General features: G+C 36.9%; 2 protein-coding genes and 1 non-coding gene across 3 annotated transcripts; all 3 read right to left on the bottom strand.

Moving 5' to 3' along the window:
* Nucleotides 1–3,377: 3,377 nt before the first annotated feature.
* On the bottom strand, nt 3,378–6,243 carry LOC110754045 (putative indole-3-pyruvate monooxygenase YUCCA10). Its single transcript, XM_088255790.1, has 4 exons — nt 4,915–6,243; nt 4,133–4,366; nt 3,928–4,050; nt 3,378–3,832 (listed from the first exon to the last, which is right to left on the bottom strand). The coding sequence occupies exons 1-4, from the start codon at nt 5,572–5,574 to the stop codon at nt 3,653–3,655; spliced, it is 1,197 nt and encodes a 398-aa protein (XP_088111916.1). The 5' UTR covers nt 5,575–6,243; the 3' UTR covers nt 3,378–3,652.
* A 3,572-nt stretch (nt 6,244–9,815) lies between these two features.
* Nucleotides 9,816–9,922, bottom strand: LOC148293880 (small nucleolar RNA R71). Its single transcript, XR_015836875.1, has one exon. It is a non-coding gene; the product is annotated as a small nucleolar RNA R71 (small nucleolar RNA).
* An 11,904-nt stretch (nt 9,923–21,826) lies between these two features.
* LOC148293879 (uncharacterized) lies at nt 21,827–22,823 on the bottom strand. Its single transcript, XM_088255621.1, has 3 exons — nt 22,805–22,823; nt 22,064–22,714; nt 21,827–22,032 (listed from the first exon to the last, which is right to left on the bottom strand). The coding sequence occupies exons 1-3, from the start codon at nt 22,821–22,823 to the stop codon at nt 21,827–21,829; spliced, it is 876 nt and encodes a 291-aa protein (XP_088111747.1).
* Between the last annotated feature and the right edge of the window lie 971 nt (nt 22,824–23,794).

The following is a 23,794-nucleotide window of genomic DNA, read 5'->3' as shown; positions in this document are numbered from 1 at the left end:
ATCGGAGTTAAAATAACCGTTAAATCTTGATTTTTCGTTTGTAACCGTCAAAATGTTTTGTCCCGTTACTTGATCTCTGATTTATTTTTTTTTCCGATTTTTGGCGTATATGATCTCAATGCGTAAACAAACAAGTTTGACGGTTTGATCGTTGAAATTAGTTTCGTAGAATGCGTATGCCATCAAAACAATATATTCACTAACAATTAAGAGTTTATTTATACTTTTATTAAATATAACATAAGATTTTGTGGTATCCACTAGTGTAAATATTTTAAATTGACGATCGAATTGGTTCATTGTATTCATATAGGGTCAAGGAGTGTAGCTGTAAAAAATCATCAAAATCAAAGTTGAAATAACCGTTAAATCTTGAATTTTCGTTTATAACCGTCGAAAAGTTTTGTCCTATTACTTAATCTCTGAATGTTTATTTTTTCCGATTTTTGGCGTATATGATCTCGAAGTGTAAACAAACAAATTTGACGGTTGGATCGTTGAAACTAGTTTCGTAGAATGCGTATGCCATCAAAACAATATATTCACTAACAATCAAGAGTTTATTTATACTTTTATTAAATACAACATAAGATTTTGTGGTATCCACTAGTGTAAATATTTTAAATTGACGATCGAATGCAGTCATTGTATTCACATAGGGTCAAGGAGTGTAGCTGTAAAAAATCATCAAAATCAGAGTTGAAATAACCGTTAAATCTTGATTTTTCGTTTATAACCGTCAAAATGTTTTGTCCCGTTACATGATCTCTGATTTATTTATTTTTCCGATTTTTGGCGTATATGATCTCGATGCGTAAACAAACAAGTTTGACGGTTGGATCGTTGAAACTAGTTTCGTAGAATGCGTATGCCATCAAAACAATATATTCACTAACAATTAAGAGTTTATTTATACTTTCATTAAATATAACATAAGATTTTGTGGTATCCACTAGTGTAAATATTTTAAATTGACGATCGAATGCAGTCATTGTATTCATATAGGGTCAAGGAGTGTAGCTGTAAAAAATCATCAAAATCAGAGTTGAAATAACCGTTAAATCTTGTTTTTAAAAAACCGTCATCTTTACTTCACAATGGACGACCCTTTTTAAAAACAAACCGTCATCTTTTCATATAATAGACGACCCTTTTTAAAAAAAACTGTCATCTTTACTTCATAATAGATGACCCTTTTTTAAAAAAAACCGTCATCTTTACTTCATAATAGACGACCCTTTTAAAAAAAAACCGTCATCTTTACTTCATAATAGACGACCCTTTAAAAAAAAAAACCGTCATCTTTACTTCATAATAGACGACCTTTTTTATAAAAAAACCGTCGTCTTTACTTAATAATAGACGACCCTTTTTATAAAAAAACCGTCGTCTTTACATATAATAGACGACCATTTTCATAAAAAAAAACCGTCATTTTTAAATATAATAGACGACCCTTTTTATAAAAATGACCCTTTTTATAAAAAAACCGTCGTCTTTACTTAATAATAGACGACCCTTTTTATAAAAAAAACCGTCGTCTTTACATATAATAGACGACCATTTTCATATAAAAAGGGTCGTCTTTACTTCATAATAGACGACCCTTTTCATATAAAAAGGGTCGTCTTTACTTAATAATAGACGACCCGTTTTATAAAAAAACCGTCGTCTTTACTTATAATAGACGACAGTTCTTTCAAAACAACCATGTCTTTACCAAAAAAAAGACACTTGAGTTTTAAAAGACGACGCTTGTTTTTTGGTCAGATTTTAACTCTGAAGAAAAGCTTTTTAATAAGACGACGCTTTTTTATTTGTGTGCGTCGTTATAAAAAAATTCTCAACAATATCTCCATTTTTTAGTTGTTTAAGTCACTTATCCACGACGGTTTTTTATTACCGTCGTCTTTTTAAAAACAACGACGGTTTTTTGTTCTACCGTCGTCTTTTTGTGGTCGTCTTTTGCCCTTTTTGTAGTAGTGTTAGCTCTCCAGTTAACCCTTGATAATCAAAAAAAAAAAAAAAAAAAAAAATCTTCAAATCAATAATAAATCAACGTAAACTGCAATGCAGTTTCTGATCAAATTCCAAAAACTACAACTAAATCACAATATCAACTCAAAACAAAACCTAATACTACGAAAAACACCAAAAATACTATGAGAATTAAAAATAAACAAAAACATTCGAAGAACACATACCTGAATAGCAACCAGCACCTCACTAGAGAACCAAAACAAGAGAACAACGCCTAACACTGAAAAATCAAACACAAATAAGAATTTAAGATCTGATCACAGAAAGAGCAACGAAACATAAAAGAAATGGAACACCCCGAACCAAATACACAAACAAAATCAACGAACAAAAATCGCTCAAATATAAAAACAAATTGAACAAAAATCAAAACCTAAAGTTCATACCTCAAATCACACCAAAATGAAGGAAGGATAGTAATCACGAAACGCATGAAGGATCTAGCTCGCCATAACAAAAATCAAAAAACGAAGAACAAGACTAGAGCGAAATCGTAGGAGTGCTTGAACATAAACAACACACGAGTGACCAATTGAGACGTTGAAAACAGAAAAATACGAGCTAAATAGTAAAAAGGGTAAAAACGTCCTTCTAAGTACAAATTAAACAGGCTCTAATGCTTTAATTTAGGCCCATTGATCTTTAGCAAAACAAAATTTAAAAATCATTGACCAAGCCCAAAACAGAACTACTTCATTCACTATATCCTTATTATTTTCCATTTTATTGATTGTTATCAAATTAGTCTTATAAAATAACCATAAGTGTCATGACCACGAGATTTTACAATGTCATAGTAGCCATACCTCTTTCCATCATTTCAAAAGTTTAGGTCAAAGGGAGTTCAAATTCCATGTTGTCTATTAATTATGAAACTGAATCAACTTTGAAAAATCCCCATAATTTGCGTACTTGTCCAAATGTGAAGATCTGTATACGTACAGAAAGCTTGGGATGTTTAGTTTCTTAATATCGAATTCAGAAGGAGAGACGAATTGTTACCTTCTCGAACCCTCCTCTCTAAACTCCAGTCGTCAGTTTGCCTCCAGAATTTCTTTTTCCCTTTTCTAAATTCTCTCTCCCATTTTTGGACCTTTTTTCCTTTGTAACCAGCTGAGCGCTAAACCCTAAAGTTCACTTTTAAATATGTCGTTTAATGGGCCAGCCCTGACCCTAGCGCTAGAACCCTAGTTGGCCTCTTAAAACGTATTGGAGGGGTTAGCCGGCTCACACTAACCTGCTTGGGCTTTCGTAAATTAAAGTATCTCAGACCTAAAACTTAGAATAAGCTTAGGTAAGCCATTACGCTCAACATTATTCACAAACACACCATAATATAACAGAAATTATGAGGAAAAATCTTAACTAAACATGTCGGGGCTTACAAGTACAGTGTGCTAGAAACCATGGGCATTACAGTGTTCAAAACACGACGAACAAAGTGACATGCGGGAAAATGCACCAACTATAAACGCAAAGGCTCGGGATTCATACAGAGTGATTTATGTCTTATACGACACACAAATACACATTATAGGTAGGATAATAGTATGGTACAAGCTTGCCCGTGTCTGCATACTTGCAATACTAGTACCCATGGAATGCACATTAATTACTTTTGTGCCATTAATGTAAGTTGATAGATGTCTTCAGTTACAGCCTTTGAATCTTTGAAAATCCCTGGCAGTCCCTTCCCTGTTAATCCAACACAATAAACACCCTTCTCGCCCTTCCAGTGGTTTGGGTACTTCCCTTTAGGCTTTCCATCATCTGTAAGAAGGAACTTGTAGTCCTGCATCCACAATTAAATAATTAATTACTATATATATCATACCAAATTAGTGAACAATTACTCGGTTTAATATTCAATAAGAAATATAAAATTACCTTTAACCATTTATGTGCTACGCTTTTGTAACCAGTTGCCAACACAATAGCATCAAAACACCGTCGTTTACCATTTTTGAATTCCACAGTGTTCTGCTTTATACTCACTATATCTGGAAAAACCTGTATCAAAACAAATATTACGAAGAAATTCTGTTAAGTATATATCCTTTAATTAAAGATATAATACATTTACAATATTTACCTGAATCTTTTTGGAGCGAATTTCCTTGATGGTTCCACGATCAATTACTGGAGTCTTTCCAGTGAGTGCTTTAAAGAGAAATGGCCCTTCAACTGGGCGATGAATGCCATAGCTGGACAAATCACTGTACCTCAACTTGGCAAGCAGTGACACAAACTTGTCCACTATTTTCAGTGGGAGGTAATTCAACAGAAGCATGCCAATGCCAACCATTTCTTTGCTCAGCACATGAATCTGTTCAATAATCAAACCGACATGCGTGCAAATGTTATTTAAAATTAAATCATTTATATGTGCAATACTTTTGAGAATTACATTTATAAGGGCCTTAATTAACTAGTTTTTTTTATTCTATTTTTTCCTTTTGTACAAATGTTATTCAGAACAATAACCAATTATTATTCTTTCTTCCGGCCTCTCTGAATTTTTTCAGTTATTTCACCACAGATTCTCTCCAGATCTTTAATTATTTAAAAGAAAAAAACCACAAAAAGTTAACCTAATAAAGAAATTTAACATCAAAGAGGTGAAACGCTTAAACTTGACAGTTGTCGTGCCAAGTACCTCATGCAAGCATTCAAAACTTGAGAGAGAGAGAGAGAGAGAGAGCCGTTACCTCAACGCCCGTTGCATGCAAGATAGAAAAGAAGAAGACAAACACATGATATGCACCCTATAGCTTAATTAGCCAACTTATTTTCTATATGCATGGAAAGAAGTGAGAAATTAATTGACAAACTGAAAAGGTAGGTAGCTAGAAGAGAGGTGATGTGTACTCTTACTTGGCTTCTAACAACAATGGACGTACGTGCTCCATTGTCTGCAAGATCTTTGCTGATTTCCATCCCAGAATTGCCACAGCCAATTACCAAAACCTCTTCATCTTTAAAAACGGCCCCGTTTTTGTAGTCACTGGAATGAACAACCTTTCCTTTGAAGGTCTCCATCCCAGGCAAGTCGCTGGGGAGAAAAGGCTGGCTATTTTCTCCAGTTGCAACCACCAAGAAATCCGATGAGATCTCATTCACCGTCCCGGAAGCGGTGCCTTTCACTGTCACCGTCCACTTACCTTCCACTTCATCGTAAACAGCCTCCTCCACGTCATGGCAGTAGCGAGGGTTCACGTTGAACCTGGCCACGTACTCGTCCAGGTAACGAATAAAGTCGTCTTTCGACATGAAAATGGAGGTTCGGAAGGGATGGGGCATCATCGGCAAACTGCAGAAGCTCTTTGCCAAGTGAAGATTCAGACGGTCGTAGGACCTCTTCTTCCACAGGGACCCACAACAGTCTTCCTTCTCAAGCACAAGATTTGAAACTGACAGAGAATTGAGCAAGGCGGAGGTAGCAATGCCAGAAGGACCAGCTCCTACAATCACCACCGACACACTAATATTATTATGATTACTATTACTATTATTGTTGTTATTCTCATCCTCCATGATCGGAATCACCTCCTCCGCGATTTGATTATCTCTTAGTTCTCCTCCTCACTATACTGAGACTCACTCAACTGAATATGAACCAGCTGAGCTGATATATTTATACACACAATATAAATAAATAATTAATTGAGAGCAGTAGACTGGTTTCTGGAGATGAACGTACGTAACGTACCTGATGAGAGCAAGTTAAATTATTAATGCATTAACAAAACCCACCGTTAGTTGTTCTACAACCATCCAATTGTTGATGCCAGGTGTGGTTTTTAACGCTTGCCATGACGAAATCTTCATTGGCGCTTTCACTGTAAAACCAGGGTCTGTTGACAACACAGTCTGGATATTAATTCACAAGGGTTTCACTACACTTACGCCCCCCCATACATGCATCTTGACAGATAATCCATCCTTCCATGGAGAGGTGGAGTTTCTTTCTGGATTTCTTTCCTCATTTCTGTTTTCATTCAAACTATATGAACACTTCTGGAGACATCCAATTATGATGCTTCGCTCGATCGACATCTTAATTTCGATCTTCTCCTCGATCGACATCTTAATTTCAAGTTTCTTATATTAATTTTGTACCAGCTAGCTCTATATGTACTTGCAACCATATTTTGGGGAGGTACGATTTGGAACTAGCTAGCTAGCTCTAAAGCTTTTCCCTTTGTTAAAGTTTTTTCTAATATTTAAACATTACATTTTACATTTAAGTTAATTATTTTTAACTATATTAGATATTAAATATTTTTCCCGAAGTTCTTAAAAGTCATTTTACAAAAGGGTAAATTTATCTTTAAAATTTTGAAGATAAGGTGAGCGGGAAAATAGGATAGGATAGCAGCACTCCTTTTTAATTAGGTCTGAATCATTAGGTAAATCATTCTAGCTACATAAAATCATCTAGATATATAGAAAAATAGGTATATTAAGCATGTGGTAATTAAACAAAAGGTAGGTTAACCATCTTATTAGGTATATTAACCATTCGGTCTAATGAGGAGGGCTTTCCCTTTTTTTTTTTTTTTTTCAGTCAAGAAATAAACATTACAAAGAAGATCATCGAGAGATCTTAACACCATATATAAATCACAATAACATATGTAAATCATTGGAAAATTTCCAACCCTAACTGGCTTTGTCCTTTAAGTAAATTATGTTTTGGCTTTGATTATAAAAAATAAAACAATCATTAACTACGGGAATATGTTTTTTTTTTTGGTCAAAAAACTACCAAAAAATTAGATTCTTGATTGATACCAATAAAATTAATAGAAAAGTATTTATTTGTACAAATCCCTAAAGAAATCGTAAGCAAGTCATCAAATAAAATAATTAATTAACTGCTCAATTGACTAATATAGCCGCAAAATTACCTGCAACATACGACAAGACATGATTTTCAATACTTGTTTTAAATTGCAATGAAGGTTCTCGAATGTCTGGTCACGACAACATGCATGTTTTTCAATGTTCTGTTTTTTATTTTTCTGCGGGAAAGGTTACCTGGATGTCTGGTCACGACAACAATAGTATTCCGAGGCTTTACACATTTTCAATGTCTGGTCACAACAACATGCTTTTTAATTTTTGACAATTTTTTTTCTCTCATGGAAGGAAACCGGAATGTATGGTCACTACAACATGCATGGTTTTCGATTTCTTTTCTCTCTTTTTAGCCACGAAGGTTACTCATGGAAGGAAACCGGAATGCATGGTCACACCAACGTATACTTAATTCTTTCTTTTGTGCATATGTCAAAGAAGGAAATTACAAAAAAAATTACGTCAAGTAAAATGTATTTAGCCACTTAAATTCAAATAGCTGACAATGATCTGAATAGACTCCAATATCCACATGCATAAAGGGAGAAGCCCCTTTAGTTACTGATAAGTCCATAAATTTACGCATTTATGTACTCTTTATACTTAATTTTTGTAGGAGAATTGGATTTAAAAAGGACTTATTACTTTATTTTCTCAATTTTCAGCTTTTCGGAGCAAGTAATTGGTTTTCAACGGAAATACAACTTTTTGGTGGAGTTTTTGTACAAGACCAGTTGGAGATAAAAGCTAAGATCTTGAAGATGATTGTGCAATTTTTCTAGAATTTTCAGAGCAGCCAATGAGAGGAGTCTTTGAAGTTAAGTCAGCATAAGGTGCAATCCCGTCAAAACTGTGTTGCTGTGGAAAAATGATTATTTGAAGACTTTTCTGATTTTTCCACAAGGCGTGCGATATATGGCTGGAAAGATAAGACAATGACCTACAATTTACATATTTTTCCTGAATTTGCGGTGTAGGAAAGACCTCAAACGTGTGTGCAAAGTAACTGACGTGTTATCCTAGTCAAAGTAGGAAGAGGAGTCCATTACTTACCCATTTTGGAATTATTTTTTTATTATGTTTTTCTTTATTTTTGGGCGGCTTTAAAAGCCCAGATAGGGTAGGAATAGACGTGTGGTGTTTTATTCAAGGATGAAAAACAACTCCTTTGGAGTTACGCAAAGACTTGGAGAGATTGGAGAAGCCGAAAGAGTACCACAATTGGTTAAGTTTTATTTTTTCTTCCTTATGTTTTTGCTTATGCCGAATTCTATGATTATGTATAACTAATTTTTTGTTGCTTGGGCATGATGTAGCCCTAGTATGATAATTTAGTTTACTTATCTTACATATCTATTGATTGTTGTTTGATGTTGGATTCTTAATCACTGTGCTTAATAACTTGGTTGATTATCTTGATGCTTGATCACCATCTAGACTTTTAATTGAGTTAATCAGATCAAATTAGAGTAAATACCATACTTAATTTGAGGCTTGCTTCTTGTGATTAGGATTTGTAATTCGTATAGGGTAAATACCATACTCTTAGGGTTTACATGCTTGTTGGAGGTTTTAACTGATCTTAATGAGTTTCTATGTGTTCATATTTGACCTAAATACCAAAGGCGAATTGCATGTAGGAATATACGAGTTAGCCTAAATACCATAGGTAATTCATGAAATAGGAAAACTAAGCTGCGACATCAAATGGTTGGTTAATAGGTAGGCGAATAAGAGGCTAGATCGGATTACTAGTGGTGAATTCATTGTCCTAGTGCTTTTGTCAATTTGAATTTATCATCTTTGAGTTTCGTGACTTTCTACTTGTTTTGTTTTTTAATTTCGTTGTTAATTAAATCATCATTTCAAAAACCCCTTTTGTGTTAACGTGAGTATGCTACGTGTTTAATTTCTTGTTTATATAATTAGAGTAGTTAAAAGTATTTTGTGAAGTAAATTAGGTTAGACTAATTGGAAGTTGAACTCAATCCTCGTGGGAATGACCTCATATTTACCATACTAAATTACAATTGACCTTGTGCACTTGTGAGTATAATTTGTGTTTAGAGTAATCTTTATAATATCCATTTTGCAAGTTGTCTAAAATTCACAACAAGTTTTTGGCATTGTTGCTGGGGATTGCCGTCGTCAACTACGATTTAGTTCAATCTTAATTTAGCTTTTCAGTTCTCTTTTTGTTTTTTTAAAATTTTTAAATTTTGTTTTTTTATAATTAATTTATGTTTTCTTAGTTTTATTTTATTTATTTCATTTTTTTAATTTACTGGAAAATTTCTTGGAATTGATTTGTGTTTCTTGTTTGTCTTGTTTATTAGGTTGGGCTTAGTGTATGACTAGTAAATGCTCTCAAGGTCAATACATTATACCGTTTGATCCTGATATTGAGAGAACAATTAGGAAACGAAAAGACAGATTCACTCACTCACTGGAACATTAAGAAGACGAACGTTCCGTTGAAAATATAAACGAGAAGAGTGACAAGAAAGTTGGGGAACAACAATTAGAGCAAGAGGAAGAAATGGAACGAGCACAACTTGCTCAAGCTCTAAAGGAGTACTCCATCCCAACTCTTTCCAACACTTCATCATGTATTGTATACCAGAAGTCGAAGCAAATTAATTTGAACTCAAGTAAAAAATGATTCACTTGTTACCATCTTTCTATGGCAAGTCGAACGAAGATCTTAACATGCATATTCAGGCATTTTTCGACATTTGTGACACCATCAAGATCCAAAATGTCTCTGATGAAGTGGTTAGGCTGAAATTGTTCCTGTTTTCATTCAAGGATAGAGCCGAATTTGGCTTCACTCACTGTCAGCTGAATCCATTAATTCATGGGAGGGATTAGCACAAAAATTTCTCCATAAATTCTTCCCTACGTAGAAAACGAATTAACTTAGAAGAGATATCATGCATTTTACTCAAGGAGAGCAAGAGCCATTCTATGAAGCTTGGGAGAGATTTAGAGAGTTGTTGCAAAAATGCCCTCATCATGGCATTATTGATTGGATGTAGATGCACTTCTTTTATGAAGGACTTACGACTGCAAGCAAACGAATGGTTGACTCTCAAGAAGCATTTGATCAATTTGATTTGCTTGCAAATAATAATCAACAATGGGGCAGTGAGCGGACAAAGAAGGCAGGAGATCATGAAGTAGACACCAACACTGCGGTTGCTGCTCAAATTTCAAACCTTGAGAAAAAACTTGAAACTCTTATGTGTGCTATTATTCCACCTTCCCCACAGCAAGTTTGCACCATTTGTTCTGAGACCCTACTCATCCAATGGAACTTTGTCCATCTACTACGTAAGGTTCTGAGCAAGTTCTCCAAGTTAATTCATTTCAGCGACCTTGGAATGATCCATATTCGAACATCTATATTCCGGGGTGGCGTAACCACCCAAAATTTTCATGGAGCAACCATCAACAATAAGCTAGTTCTTGCCATCCCTTCCAACAGCAAATGCAGCCTTCGAGTAAGCCTAAGAAAACCAACGTTGGAGGAATTAATTGCTCAGTTTGTATAGACTTCTCAACAAAATCAGAATACTATGCAAGTGTCCATCACTAAGTTAGAAACTCAAGTAGGCCAGCTCATAACTATTGTGCATGAGAGGGCGCAAGACACATTCCCAAGCCAACTCGAAATTAATCCTCAAAATGTTGAGCACGTTAAGTCAATTAGAACTCTGAGAAGTGGCAAGTCATATGATAGACGAGAAGAAGCCACAACAAGTGTTGGAAAAGAAAAGAAGAAACTAAAGGACAACTTCCAACACCTACCTAAGGTAAACTAGGTGATTCCGAAAAAACCGTTAATGCTGATCAAATCGCCCTTATGAAAGAAGGGATTTATGTTCCCCCACTTCCATTTCCAACAGCCCAACTAGTTCGTAAACAAAAGAAAGATCAAATGGATATTTTGGAGATGTTCAAAAAGGTTCATATCAATATTCCATTGCTGGACGCCGTCAAACAATTTCCTTATGCAAAATTTTTGAAGGATGCATGTACAAACAAGAGGAAATTCACAGCGCATGAGAAAGTGTTGTTAACTGAAGAGTGTAGCTCAGTGTTGCTAAAGAAATTGCCTCCAAAACTAAAGGACCCAAGGATTTTTACAATTCCTTGTATTGTTGGTGATGTGCAATTTGATAAAGTATTTTTAGATTTAGGCTCAAGCATTAACCTTATGCCTTTGTCTTTTTTTCAGCGATTAGGTATTGGAGAGCTCAAGAGTACTACCGTTTCTCTTCAACTTGCGGATAGATTAGTCACATATCCTAAAGGAATCATTAAAGACGTGTTGATCAGAGTGAAGCAATTTGTGTTGCTAGTTGATTTCTTTGTTCTTGACATGGAGAAAGACCGCAACATCCCACTCTTGCCAGGCCAACCCTTCCTAGCTACTATTGGTACATTGATTGATGTACAACAAAGAACTTTAACTTTGAGAGTTCAAGGTGAATCCATTGAGTTTAAGGTTTACGAGGCTGTTAAAAAATCGGGGGACTTGGAAGAGTGCAGCCGCATAGATCTCCTTGACCCAATTGTACATGTCAACTACTTGGAAAACACCTCTATGGATGTGTTGAAAGCCAAATGGCCACCCCCTCCGTACGTGAAACACATGCGCTATTCCCTTGGGCGTACTAGTTTTATCAATGTTTTATCAAACACTTTTCCAAGATCAGCCGCCCCTTGTGGCATCTCCTTTCTAAGGATCACACCAAGACATTGCATGACAAGGCTATTGTTCGCAAGGAGTTTGGACAATAGCCCAAGCACTACATGGAAGAAGTAGCATTCTTTGCTACTTTTGCACCACCGTAGACATTCGAAAAGTCTAGCTCATGAATATGAAGAAGCGCTTCTTGGGAGGCACCCAAGCATTCTCAACTTCTGTTTTCGCTTTTGTTTTTAGTTTATGTGTGATTTCTGGTTCATTTTTCATGTTTTTGTTAAGTTTTGCGTCATCAAACAAAGGATTTTGTGTTCCAAAAAAAAAATTAGAATTTTTCTAGCCTTAGTATGTTTGTAACACGTTTCAGATGTGCTGCAGAAGTTTTTTTGGTCATTGGTTGAGTTTAAATGCCAAAAATTAGCAACATAGCTTAGTAGGTTCTTATTTTGGTCAAAATCAAAATTTCTGCCTAATGTTACCACCAACATGTTTAGAATGGTTATTATGATGGTTTGGACTAGGTTTGGGGATCTCAGGTGTCCTACATTATGTTTTAGGACGATTTGTAGCTCAAAAAAGGACCTAAAACCCAAAAAACCCAGCTGCTATTTTGCCCATAAATTTGAAGATTTTTCGTCACCAAAGGTTTTTAGCAACGATTGTTCATCAAGATTTTTCATGGTTAAAAGGTTTCTGCGACAGTGTTCTTCAGATTTTCCGTCACTAAAAGTCAAATTTCCAGATCAAATTCGGACCAAATGTCATCACGATCAGAGACATCTAGGTGTTATTCCGGGTCCGTTGACATTCCAAGAAACTAGTTGTGGGTGTTCGAGTTTGTTGCGTTGTCTATCCTCTCTCACTTCAACATATTCTACGCTTTGCTCATCCATACATCTACACAAACCCGGGTAGTTCTGACACCCTCTCTCTCTCTCTTTAATTGATTTTACATGCCTTAGTTTTCTTTGTTTTAAACATTGAGGACAATGTTTGTTTTAAGTTGTGGGTGATTGAGTTCTTTGTTTTCATAGTATATGCAGCAGTCTTCTGACTTTGTTTCAAATTCTGTTCTTGCTCGCTTTTTTTTTATTTTCTATTTTGGCCCGTACTGCGTTCTTTGTTTTTTCGTTCTGAATCCAACCATATAAAGAACATGAACTTTGGCCAAGTATTTTGTGAGATACATGTAATTCTTTGCACCAGGGTTAGAAGTGCAGTTTTGTTTATTGGTTTTCACTTCCTTTCAACTTTTGGTTTTTATTTAATTAGTTTTTATTTTGTTGTTTTGTTTTGTTTTTGTTTTTTTTTCTTTTAAAAAAATTTTAAAAAATCAGAAAAATGTCATAAAACCCAAAAATATTTTCTTTTACTTTGAGTCTTAGTTTTTATTTGTTTGTGGTAGTCACTTCCCAATTCTATGATGAGATTGAATTTTATTGACAACTAACTTTCAAGAAGTTTCAAGCATGACACTAATTCTTTACATTATCTTTGTGTTGGCCTTATTTTTGTAATTAGACTTGGGAAATCCTTATGCACATAGCCATATTATGATGAGTTTCGATTGGGGATTTCACATGATTTAAATGGCTAAATAAGAACTTGTGTAGACTTATATAACCCTCAATATGTGAATATTTGAGACTATGCCTTCCTTTCTTGAGTGTTATATGATATTCTATAATTTTCTTATCTACGTCGTTGTGATCTCATTATTCTTTGTTTTGTTCAAGTACTTGAGGATGTTTAAATTGTTTGCTAGAACTACTTTCATTATCTATTTGAGGCATACTTCGTGAACCACATGGATTCTAGGAAGTAATATAGGCCTTGTTTATTTCGTTTGAGCCTTTCTAGCCAACCTGTATCACTTTTATCACTAGTTAACCCCTCGTGCCTTTGATATAAGCCTTTTTCGTTCTTTACCCAATTCTCCTCACCTTCATCTTTCATATGTTTATCTTACACCCTTCTAAGGAGTTTTGAAGAGTATTTTCATTGTTAAGGGAGAATTGCACAAATTGTTCAATCATGTGGAAAGTAAAGGATACTGTTTCAAAAAAAAAAGAAAAAAGAAGAAGCTAATTTCGAAGTCTTTTCAACTCGAGTTATTAAGCCCTAGGAGTGTTTTACATTTAATGCCTTAAAGCTATCTAACTTGGGAGTCATTGGCCTAACACTCACTACATGGGTTGATTAGAAAGCTAATGGAGTTAGAAAAAAAAAATTGTGAAAAAAAAAGAAAAGAAAAAGAAAACTCTAGACAGTATCAAGATGAAGTTATGTGCTAAAGTGCAAGATGTTATAATTGCATGGAAAGCTCTACTTAGTCCTTAGACTTCGTTTGTTCATCCATATCTTTTTCTAGTTTCACCCATCACCCTAAGCTCCATTACAACCTTAATGAAAGCCCTACTTGATCAAAGGAGAAGTGTGGTTCCTCATGTGGAGAATAGGTGTGGAAGGACTATGGTCGGAAGGTTTAAATGTGTTCAAGTATGCGATATCTTTCTATGAGATCTTTTATTCATGTCTTGTACTTTTATTTCAATTATGTGAATACATCCTATTGCTTAGATTCCTCTCACATATTTATGAGTGACAATAACTAGTCAAATTTCGAGTGCTTTTATTGGAGTGAACATCCTTGATGAGGATTTGAAGTTGAAGCTTGTTTTTATTTGGTTATTTAACTTGTGTGAAGCTTAAGTCGTGGGTTTTATTAATGTTGGTTATTTCACACACTACACTCCAAGTTGTTCAATTAAAGTTTGGTTAACCCTTCGATAATGTCTTGAGTTATCGTTGCTTATTTCTTGGAAGTTAGGTAAAGGGTGGTGATCTTATCTCTAAGATCATTATTGGGAAGTTAGTCGATTGCTTGTTTGTGTTTAGTCTTTGTTCTTTTGTTTTTATTTTTCATTTTGTTTTGCTTGACGACTAGCAAAATCTAAATTGTGGGTATTTGATAAGTTCATAAATTTACACATTTATGTACTCTTTATACTTAGTTTTTGTAGGAGAATTGGATTTAAAAAGAACTTATTACTTTATTTTCTCAATTTTCAGCTTTCTGGAGTAATTGGTTTTCAACGGAAATATGACTTTTTGGTGGAGTTTTTGTACAAGACCAAAAATGAAAGCTAAGATCTTGAAGATGATTGTGGAATTTTTCTAGAATTTTCAGAGCAGCCAATGAGAGCAGTCTTTGAAGTTAAGTCAGCATAAGGTTCAATCTTGTCAAAACTATGCTGCTGTGGAAGAATGATTATTTGAAGACTTTTCTGATTTTTCCTCAAGATGTGTGATATATGGTTGGAAAGATAAGACAAAGACCTACAGTTTACATATTTTTCCCAAATTTGCTTGGAGGAGGAACGACCTCAAACGTGCGTGCAAATAAACTGACGTGTTATCCCAGTCAAAGTAGGAAAATGAGTCAATTACTTACCCATTTTGGATTTATGTTTTGATTAGATTTTTCTTTATTTTTAGGCTGCTTTAAAAGCCTAGCTGGGGTAGGAATAGACGGGTGGTGTTTAATTTAAGGATGAGAAACAACTCCTTTGGAGTTACGCAAAGACTTGGAGAGATTGGAGATGCTAGAAGAGTACCACAATTGGCTAAGTTTTATTTTTTCTTCCTTATGTTTTTGCTTATGTTGAATTCTATGATTATGTATAACTAGTTTTTTGTTGCTGTTGCATTCCTAAAAGGGCACAAATTAATGTGCAAACAACCAATTAAAAATACCCGCAAGTGCACGAATCTATCGAAGTATAGATTGTGTAAGTACGGGGTCGATCCCACGAAGAACTTGTCGGTTTCCTATAAGTTCTAATTCGAGTACAAAGAGAACACTTAATTAACACACCACAATGCACAAATGCAAATTTGAAACTAAAAAGAAAGTAAAGAAATGTAAAAGAAACAAACAAAACAAAAAAAAAAATTGTGTTGTGAACAGTGACCAGCGACCGGTCGTTAGGTAAGAGCGACCGGTCGTTAGGTAAAAGCGACCGGTCGTTTTAGGTCAGATTCGAAACTTCAGAATTGTGTGCTGAGCGACCGGTCGTGAGACACTAGCGACCGGTCGTGCTTGGGCAGAGTAGTTTTCTCTGTTTTTCCAGTTTCGACCTCTGTCCAGTGTTTTGCCTATAACTTTCCAACCGTATGTCCAAAATTCACGTTCTTTATACGGTTGGATTCAGCACAGAAAATGGAAGAACACAACGTGGACCAAAAGTCCAAAACAATTTCGGAAACAGATAAAATTTAGTAACAAAGACACGTAACGTGTCAAACACGCAACTCACACACACATTGGGGGGGGGGGGGGGTTTGATTTGTTTGAAGTGACCTATTTCTATTGCATGAAAGTAAATGGACTTTGGAATTAAATGAGAATGGCAGAGATGGATTATCAAAGAGTGAAATCAAGATGTAACAAACACTAGGGTTTCGGAATCCACCCTAAACAATTCTACCAATGTTCATGGATACTCAAGTGATGAACTCTAAACGTGTTGATGAAGATGTTCGCAATCAAGACCATGGGTCGTGGCTCAAGACGCATTGATTCTCTCTAATACACGTAAAGTGCATGGTTCGTGCTACAATACTTGTGCCCTCCCCATAACCGAACCTAGGTATGGTTCGTACTTCGATTCAATTACAAGGAGAACCCATTAAGTTCAAAGAGAATATGAACATCACAAGAATCCTAATAGCATGGTGTTTACATTAGGTATTCAAGAAACCAATTCACATGGATGATTCTTACTTCATCCATTTATTGCTTAGGATAACATGAAGATACACATAATCCCAACAATCTCAAGAAGCATGCTTTCAAAGGTGATCAATCAAAGAAGAACATACATCAAGGATAGATTAATTTGGTGAATTGGAATTCATCAACAATATCTAGAAATTCATACACTCAAGCATCAAAACAATAAGGTAATCATGTTTAGGGCTTCAACCTAAGCCCTAGCTATGGAGTTTAGTTCCTCATAATCATTTCAAACACAAATTCGAAATATAACTAGAAAGAGTTTACAGATTTGGAAATGATGAAAGCTTGAAGTCTTCAATGGTGGAAGTCTTCTCCTTTCTTCCTTGGCTGCACCTTGTTCTCCTTCCTTCAAGCTCTCCCAAAAATCTGCTCAAAGTCTCCACGTACCAGCCCCTCTCTCTTTCTCCCAAAACTGAATGATACCCCCAAATCTGATTGCAATCCCTTTTGACTTCTGCCCCTTCTTTCCAGCTCACTTTTAATATAAAACTTATTCTTTCTCTAAAGCTTTTGCCCATTTTCCCCTTGCCATTATGAAGCTTTGTCCTAGAAAATATGCTCTATCCCTCAGAAAATATCTCTTTTACTAAGGTGAATTCTTGTTACCAAGTGTTATGGTAACAAGAAGAATCAAGTGACACAATGGAGGTAAAAGCTGGACAATTCCGGATTTCCAAAGCTGTGGTAACATGTTGGATTGGATGGATAGGCAATACTTGTCCAATGGAGCTCAAATTTGGATATGTTGTAGTTAACATCCATTGGAACAAGTCTCATGAAGATCATGACCTCATCCGAGCACCAGAGCATGTTGATCCCAGGCCAAGAAGTTGACCTACGAAAATGAACAAAAACAGAATTTATAACCAATAATGCACTTTTAGCTCATTTTCATTCAAACCAAGGTAAAATCTAAGAAAACACAAAAAGGAAGTAAAAAGCTATAAAATGTCAAGAACTAACTCAAAATAGTGGGTGAATAACATGAAAAATCATGTGTAAAAATGAACCGAACAAACTTCCCAAACTTATCTTTTGCTAGTCCTCGAGCAAAACAGAAACTAAAACAAGACTCGAAACTAAACTTTCCGAACACTTTCCAAAGAAAGAGCGACTTATGCAAATGACTTAAAAGTTTTCACAAGAAAAACTCAATTTAGACATTATTCACAAGGCAGCAAAGTTCTGAACACAACATGCTCAAGTGTAGTAGTGTGATGGCCAAATGGAACTCATTCTCCAATTTCAGTTTTCACACAACTTCAAAAATCATACCAAGCACAAAAGTAACTTCAAATCTCACCAAAGTTGTCCTCTCACAAATGAATCACTCGGAAGAGGGTTACAATGCATCACTCAATAATAAATATGAGAATAGAGTTAAACCATAAGGGACTTAACTCACAATTAGCAAGATGAAGAACATGCATGAAAATGATCTCAAAAAGGATGCTAAACACTTAAAAGAAGAAGAACGTGTGCAATTCAACCACATGACATTTAGGATCAATTTAGGTCTTTATTATAGGTTGTAATGGGGCTAAGGGTGTAAGGTGAGTAAGAAATGAAGGATATGGATACAACAAAGTCCAAGGAACTCATAATTCAAGAGCATATAATCGTTGACTAAAAGACTTTGAAACATCACGCTTGAGATTTTCACTCATTTTTTTGGTGATCAAATAGACCACGAAGCCTTATACCTCCACTAATTATGATTCACACTCCTTCCTTCCATTCGAACAACCAAGAAACATGGAATTGAATTTGAGACCATTGCCACTTAACCACAACTTTTCTCTTTTCTTTCACCCTTTTAGTGAAGTATTCTATTTTTTTTTTTTTTTTTTTGAAAGTAATAACCCTTCCCAAACTTAGCATGAAAAACACACTAAATTAAAGCTCACGAGTTCCTTAGAAAGGTAAATTCTTGTTTTTCAGGCTAAGGCTAGAAGTAATAACTGGTTACTTGAAAGAAAAGGCATACATATAGGCTCAAGGTGGTTAACAATGGAAAATCATGCTTAAGCATGCATAGGGTTAGCTTGAAAGGCACAAACGGTCCAAAGAGGGCCTTAATATCATTTCTCAAATGTCATGTAATCAAATTGCACAAGAATGAGTGACTTTTAAGTGCTCAACCAAATCAATGAATAATGAGATCGAACAACTACTCAGATGACAAGAAAAGTAAGAATATGTGTATAACACTCATGAATTGAAGCAAAAGGCTCAAAGCTCACATTATATGGTTATACAAGTCTAATTCATGCTTGATACAATTCTTTGGATCATGCAAGTCCCTCAACTAGAGAATTATGAATCAAATGGCAAGTGCGTAGAGGGTTTCAAACATATCATGCTAGAACGATGCCATTTAGTGAATAACAAATTATTATTATTATTATTATTATTTTAGCATTTTCAATCAAGTCATTTAAGCATTCATCACAATCTCATCATATATGTCCGGAAAGTGACTTGAAAACAAAAAGACTCAAAACTGAAAAGAAAACAGAACAAATTAAAGCAAGAATTTAAGCGAAACGAAAAAGACTTGCTATCCCTTCCCAAACTTAGAAATAAACATTGTCCCCAATGTTAAAGAATTCAGGCATCAACAACGTTATAACAAGAAATAAAGGGAAAGAGCAAGTAAATACAAGAACAAACAAGAAAAACAACTACAACACGGTTGCAAAACAAAACAAAACAAAACAACACCAAACAAAACCAAACAGTAAGCCCTAACAATAGTCCTACGTATGCAGAAATCCAACCCAAAGAAACGCACAAACCAAATGAAAACCCAACCCAAACGAAAGCCCAAAAGCGAAGAAAGTAAATAAAACAAAGAAACCAAGTCAGAAGCACAAAGAGCGAGGACTCAGTAAAATAGAAAAAGTGGGCCCTAAAGTCTCGGCACCTGTGAGTCACGGGATACAAAGTGAGAGACGTGTCGACAAGCAGAGGTCCCTCTCACGTCCCAAAGCCAGAATTATTGGCTTCATAGGAAGGCGTGACGACTTTCGTTTCTCAAAAGCGCTGAAAGGCGGAACTGTAATTAAAGGGGTTGGGGACCAGGTGAGGTGACCTAAGGGGATAGGCCGTAAGGGCTGCGCAAAACGCAGAAGCGCAGTGGCTAGGGTTACGGAAAAAACTAACTCTATAAAAGAAGAAGAGAAAGAGTTGGGGAAAAACACACAAACGCAGAAACACACAACAGAGAAAAGAAAGAACAAAAGAAAAGAAAGTTCAAATGGCTTCTTCCTACCCATTCTCGCTAGATCTCAACCTAGCTCCACCGACTCAGACTCGGGGCCAAGCAGTGGCACCAGTGTGGATGCCCTACTTTGCCTCTGCACGGGGGCACGTGACAGTGAACGACTCGATACTGCTGGACAACGATGTTGCCCTTGGAGTTGCTAGAAATCTAGTGACTCCCAAGGATATACGGGTGCTGGGAGCAAGGGATGACAACAGGGTCGTGAGCGATGCTCTGACACTAAGCGTGCAAAGCGCCGCAACAGTCGCAAGTGTGGGTCATCACCTACTTGCGAAGTCCCATGAGGTGGAGGTGCTAAGAGGTCAGTTGGCGGCGGAGCGAAGTATGGTGGAAGAGTGCCAGAGTATTATTAAAAGTTTAAAAAGGGAAAGGGCAAGGATAGTGGAGGTGAATCGACACCAGCTGGAGGCGTTGCGGGAAGAGAACCAAAATCTCTCAAAGATGGTAAGTGTTTACGCCCATGACATGAGAAAGCAGCTGGAGGACCTGGACCAACCCGGTAAACGCAAGAAAACAGATCGCGAAAGTAGGTACGCTCAAGCTAAGAGTGCGATCTTTGGGAGCTCGAGTGATGAGCCCCAAGAGGCTGTGCGTGAAGCCCCGGAAGAGGATAGCCATAGGGCTAAACTCAAAGGTCCAATGGCCGAGACACCGAGCACTGTGAAAGAATAATTTCTAATGTATTAGTGGTGTGCCTGGTTGTCATTGCCCTTTCCGTGTATATATATATATATTTTTTTAATTTTAAATTTCTCGTTTCCGGAAATAAAAGAAAAGAAAGTTGCAAAAGACAAAGAAGAAAAACAAAACGCACTTCCCCAAACCGGAATAAAAGGAATGCGACAAACGAAAAAAAACACAAATCACACTTCCCCAACTGAAATAAAACAAAAACGACAAACCGAAAAGAAATCAAAATATAATGCACCAGAAAACAGGGAGGAAAAGAAAGCAAAGCGAAAGTAGAAATGCTTCCCCTTTCAACTGGACGCAACCGCAAATTGCGTAAGAGATGCAAAGTGGTGTCGGCTCCCTTATGAGCATATGTCTATTTAAACCACTTCTTGGTTGAAAGAAGGAGCATCCTGCATTCCAACCTGCAAACTCAAGAAAAACCATCAAAAAGCCCAGACAGAAAAATCAATGGCATCCCCAGATATGCTTGTTGATGACCTTAACCTTGAGTTGTCCCTTGCACCACCAAAAGCCCAGACACGGGCTCCTCCAAACCCTATCTTCCCAAACTCCTCATACCACCATGGCTCAGCCTCGAACTTCTCTGAGGTGGTGCCGCGGAGGGCAGTAATGCCGGAGGGCATGACTGTCAGCAGACTGACAGTTGCAGATCATCTGCATGTGGCGCAGAGGTCTGACCAGATGGCAGTGAACGAGTCCCACAATCTAACCGTGCTCAACGCGGTCTCGGCCACAAATTTGGGCATGCGCCTACTGGCGAGAACACGAGAGTGCGGGGCACTGAGTGAGGAGGTGGCGGCCCTGAAAGCTCTGGTGGCGGACCTGCAGAAGCGACTCTACAGCGCCAACCAGCATGTAGAGATGCTGCAGAAAAGGAACGAAGATCATGTAGAGTTGCTGCAGATTCTACAAGCAAGAACAGACAGAGGCAATTAGCAGAAGCCTCTGGGGGCGCAGAATGCAACAATGAACATGTGATTAGGAATTTAATGTACGCAATTTCACTAGTGTGTATGTAATCACATGTTATGAAATGAAGAAGCATTCACGCCCAAGTTCTGATTGTGCATTAATGAATTGAAAACACTTCCCAAACTTATATGAAACACTGTTTAAAGCTGATGGAGATTTAAAATTAAACAATGCCATATAGAAAGATTGGGATGGATAATCACAAAATAAAAGGAAAAGTAAACAACAACAAAAAAAAGATTGAACTAATAATAAAAGTTGAAATAACAAACTAACAACCATCTCAAAATAAAATCCAAAAACAAAATAAACGAAAAGCTCAAAAAGGTACAATACGCAAAGTACTACTGAACATCATCATCCCCATCACCATCATCATCAACAACATCATCATCATGTGCAGAGGTCCCGGGTTGACCTGGCATCTGGAGGTGCGTCCAAATGGCGTCAATGGAGATGCTCATATGCTGCAACTGCTGGTGGTGAAGCTGCATCTGCTGGTGGTGAAGCATCTGCAAGTCCCAAATGGCTTGTAGAGAGGGCTCCCAAGCAGAAGTGTCGACAGTGGAAGCAGGTGGGAATGGCGGTGCTGGGGCTGGCCCATGTGGTGGTGGCATACGGGGCGGCACTGGAGCAGGTGCGTGTGCATGGCGCCTCTGAGAGATGCTCTTGGACACAGAAGTGTCCGAAATGGGACCCATGGGCTCAACATATATATCAGTAGAGCGAGCCCGAACACCTGAGCGTTCACAAATCATGCTAACAAGGCAAGGATAATATATGATGTTCTTCTTACGTGCACAAGCCTTCAGGCGTTCAAAAATGATGTCAACAATAGGTAGGGGAAAAGTTCCCTCATGCAAAATTTTCAGGATCATGACTCCTACTTTGGGAATTTCCGACCGTTGGCCGGATGGGTAGATGTTGTGGCGCACAAAGCTCCACAGGATGGCAAAGTAGGGTGTCAACTTACCCTGAATGAGGACAGTCTTTTTGGGTTGAGATGCAAAGGCAGCAGGGTCAGCATAAAAAAGTGTTTCAGCTGCGCTTTGCATGTCAAAATCCCTACCCAAATATTGTCTCCAACTATGAGTGCCACTCTCAGGTATGTGAAGAACCTCAGAGATAATGGAGGTGGATAGTTCAAAAGTTTTGCCCCGAACCTTAAGGGGCACATCATCATCATCTTCATCATCTCTAGATTCTTCCCTAGGGAAAGCAGCATAAAACTCTCGCACAAATGATTCATTGTATTTTTTATAGAGACGAGCTAAAGGTAAGAGGTTTCGGTCCCTAAGAAGATGCCGGACTTGAATAAGTCCAGCGGTTTGGATGGAGGGACTAAGATCTAGGTTACGCTCAGTAACCACAGTGGCAGTGAGAATTGCCTCTTCCGGTTAAGGTGCACTTCCGGAAGAAGATGCACCCCCTCTGGTACCTTTTCTAGCTCTAGACATCTAAGAAAAATAAACCAATATGCACAAAGCAAGACAACAACAAAATTCATGCCACAATTCCCAAACATGCAAAATGCCACAATTATTCAATATCAAAACCAAAATGCATGCACATAGCCAAAATTTGCCACAATTCAATTATGCACCAATTCGAACGATTCAACAAATTAATCACAAAGCAAAATTCCACAATGCCACAAAATTAAACACAATGCACAATTATGCCAAAATTCAAAAATGTAAACAACATTACCAACAATCAACCATAATGACAAAATGTCAAAATTAACCACAAATACAACAACAATAATCAAATAAGAGATTGAGAGTGAGAAAAACATACCCAATTGAGCAAAATCACACCAACACAACCACAAACCACAATCAACAACAAAAACAAAGAAAAACAAGTTAGAATCACGAATAAACAATAAGAAAAGCAATTAGATTAAGAAAATCAAAGGAAAACTCAAAGAAAAATTCGAAATTTACCTTGGGTGAACAGTAACCCTAACTGAAAATCCTCCAAAATTGATGAAAACACTTGAAATTTCAAGGAATAGAAGCCAAAAACGGATTCTACTCGAAAAATTAAGTGAGAAAAGTGTGATTTGGGTTAGGATTAGGGTGAGTTGTGAGGGAGGTAGAGGGAGGGAGAAGAGAGAAAACGAAGGGGAAGAAGCTGGGAAGAAGAAGAAGTGAGGAGAGAGAAGAGAGAAAAGAAGAAAAGGAACGGTTTTAAAAAAAAATCGCGATGAGCGACCGGTCGCGAGTGGAAAGCGACCGGTCGCGAGTGGAAAGCTACCGGTCGCTTTGAAACAAATTCAAAACAAAGAAATTCGCGAAGCGCGACCGGTCGCTTTGAAACAGATTCAATTTTTCTCAGAAAACCAAAGGAGCGACCGGTCGCAAGGCAAAAGCGACCGGTCGTTTTTAGGCAGAGTCTAATTCTTCCAAAATACCAACGAGCG

This window comes from Prunus avium, chromosome 6, assembly GCF_965620075.1.
Source record: "Prunus avium chromosome 6, drPruAviu1.hap1.1, whole genome shotgun sequence".
In the NCBI taxonomy this organism is placed as follows: domain Eukaryota; kingdom Viridiplantae; phylum Streptophyta; class Magnoliopsida; order Rosales; family Rosaceae; genus Prunus; species Prunus avium.
This window is presented reverse-complemented; position numbering and strand designations above follow the sequence as displayed.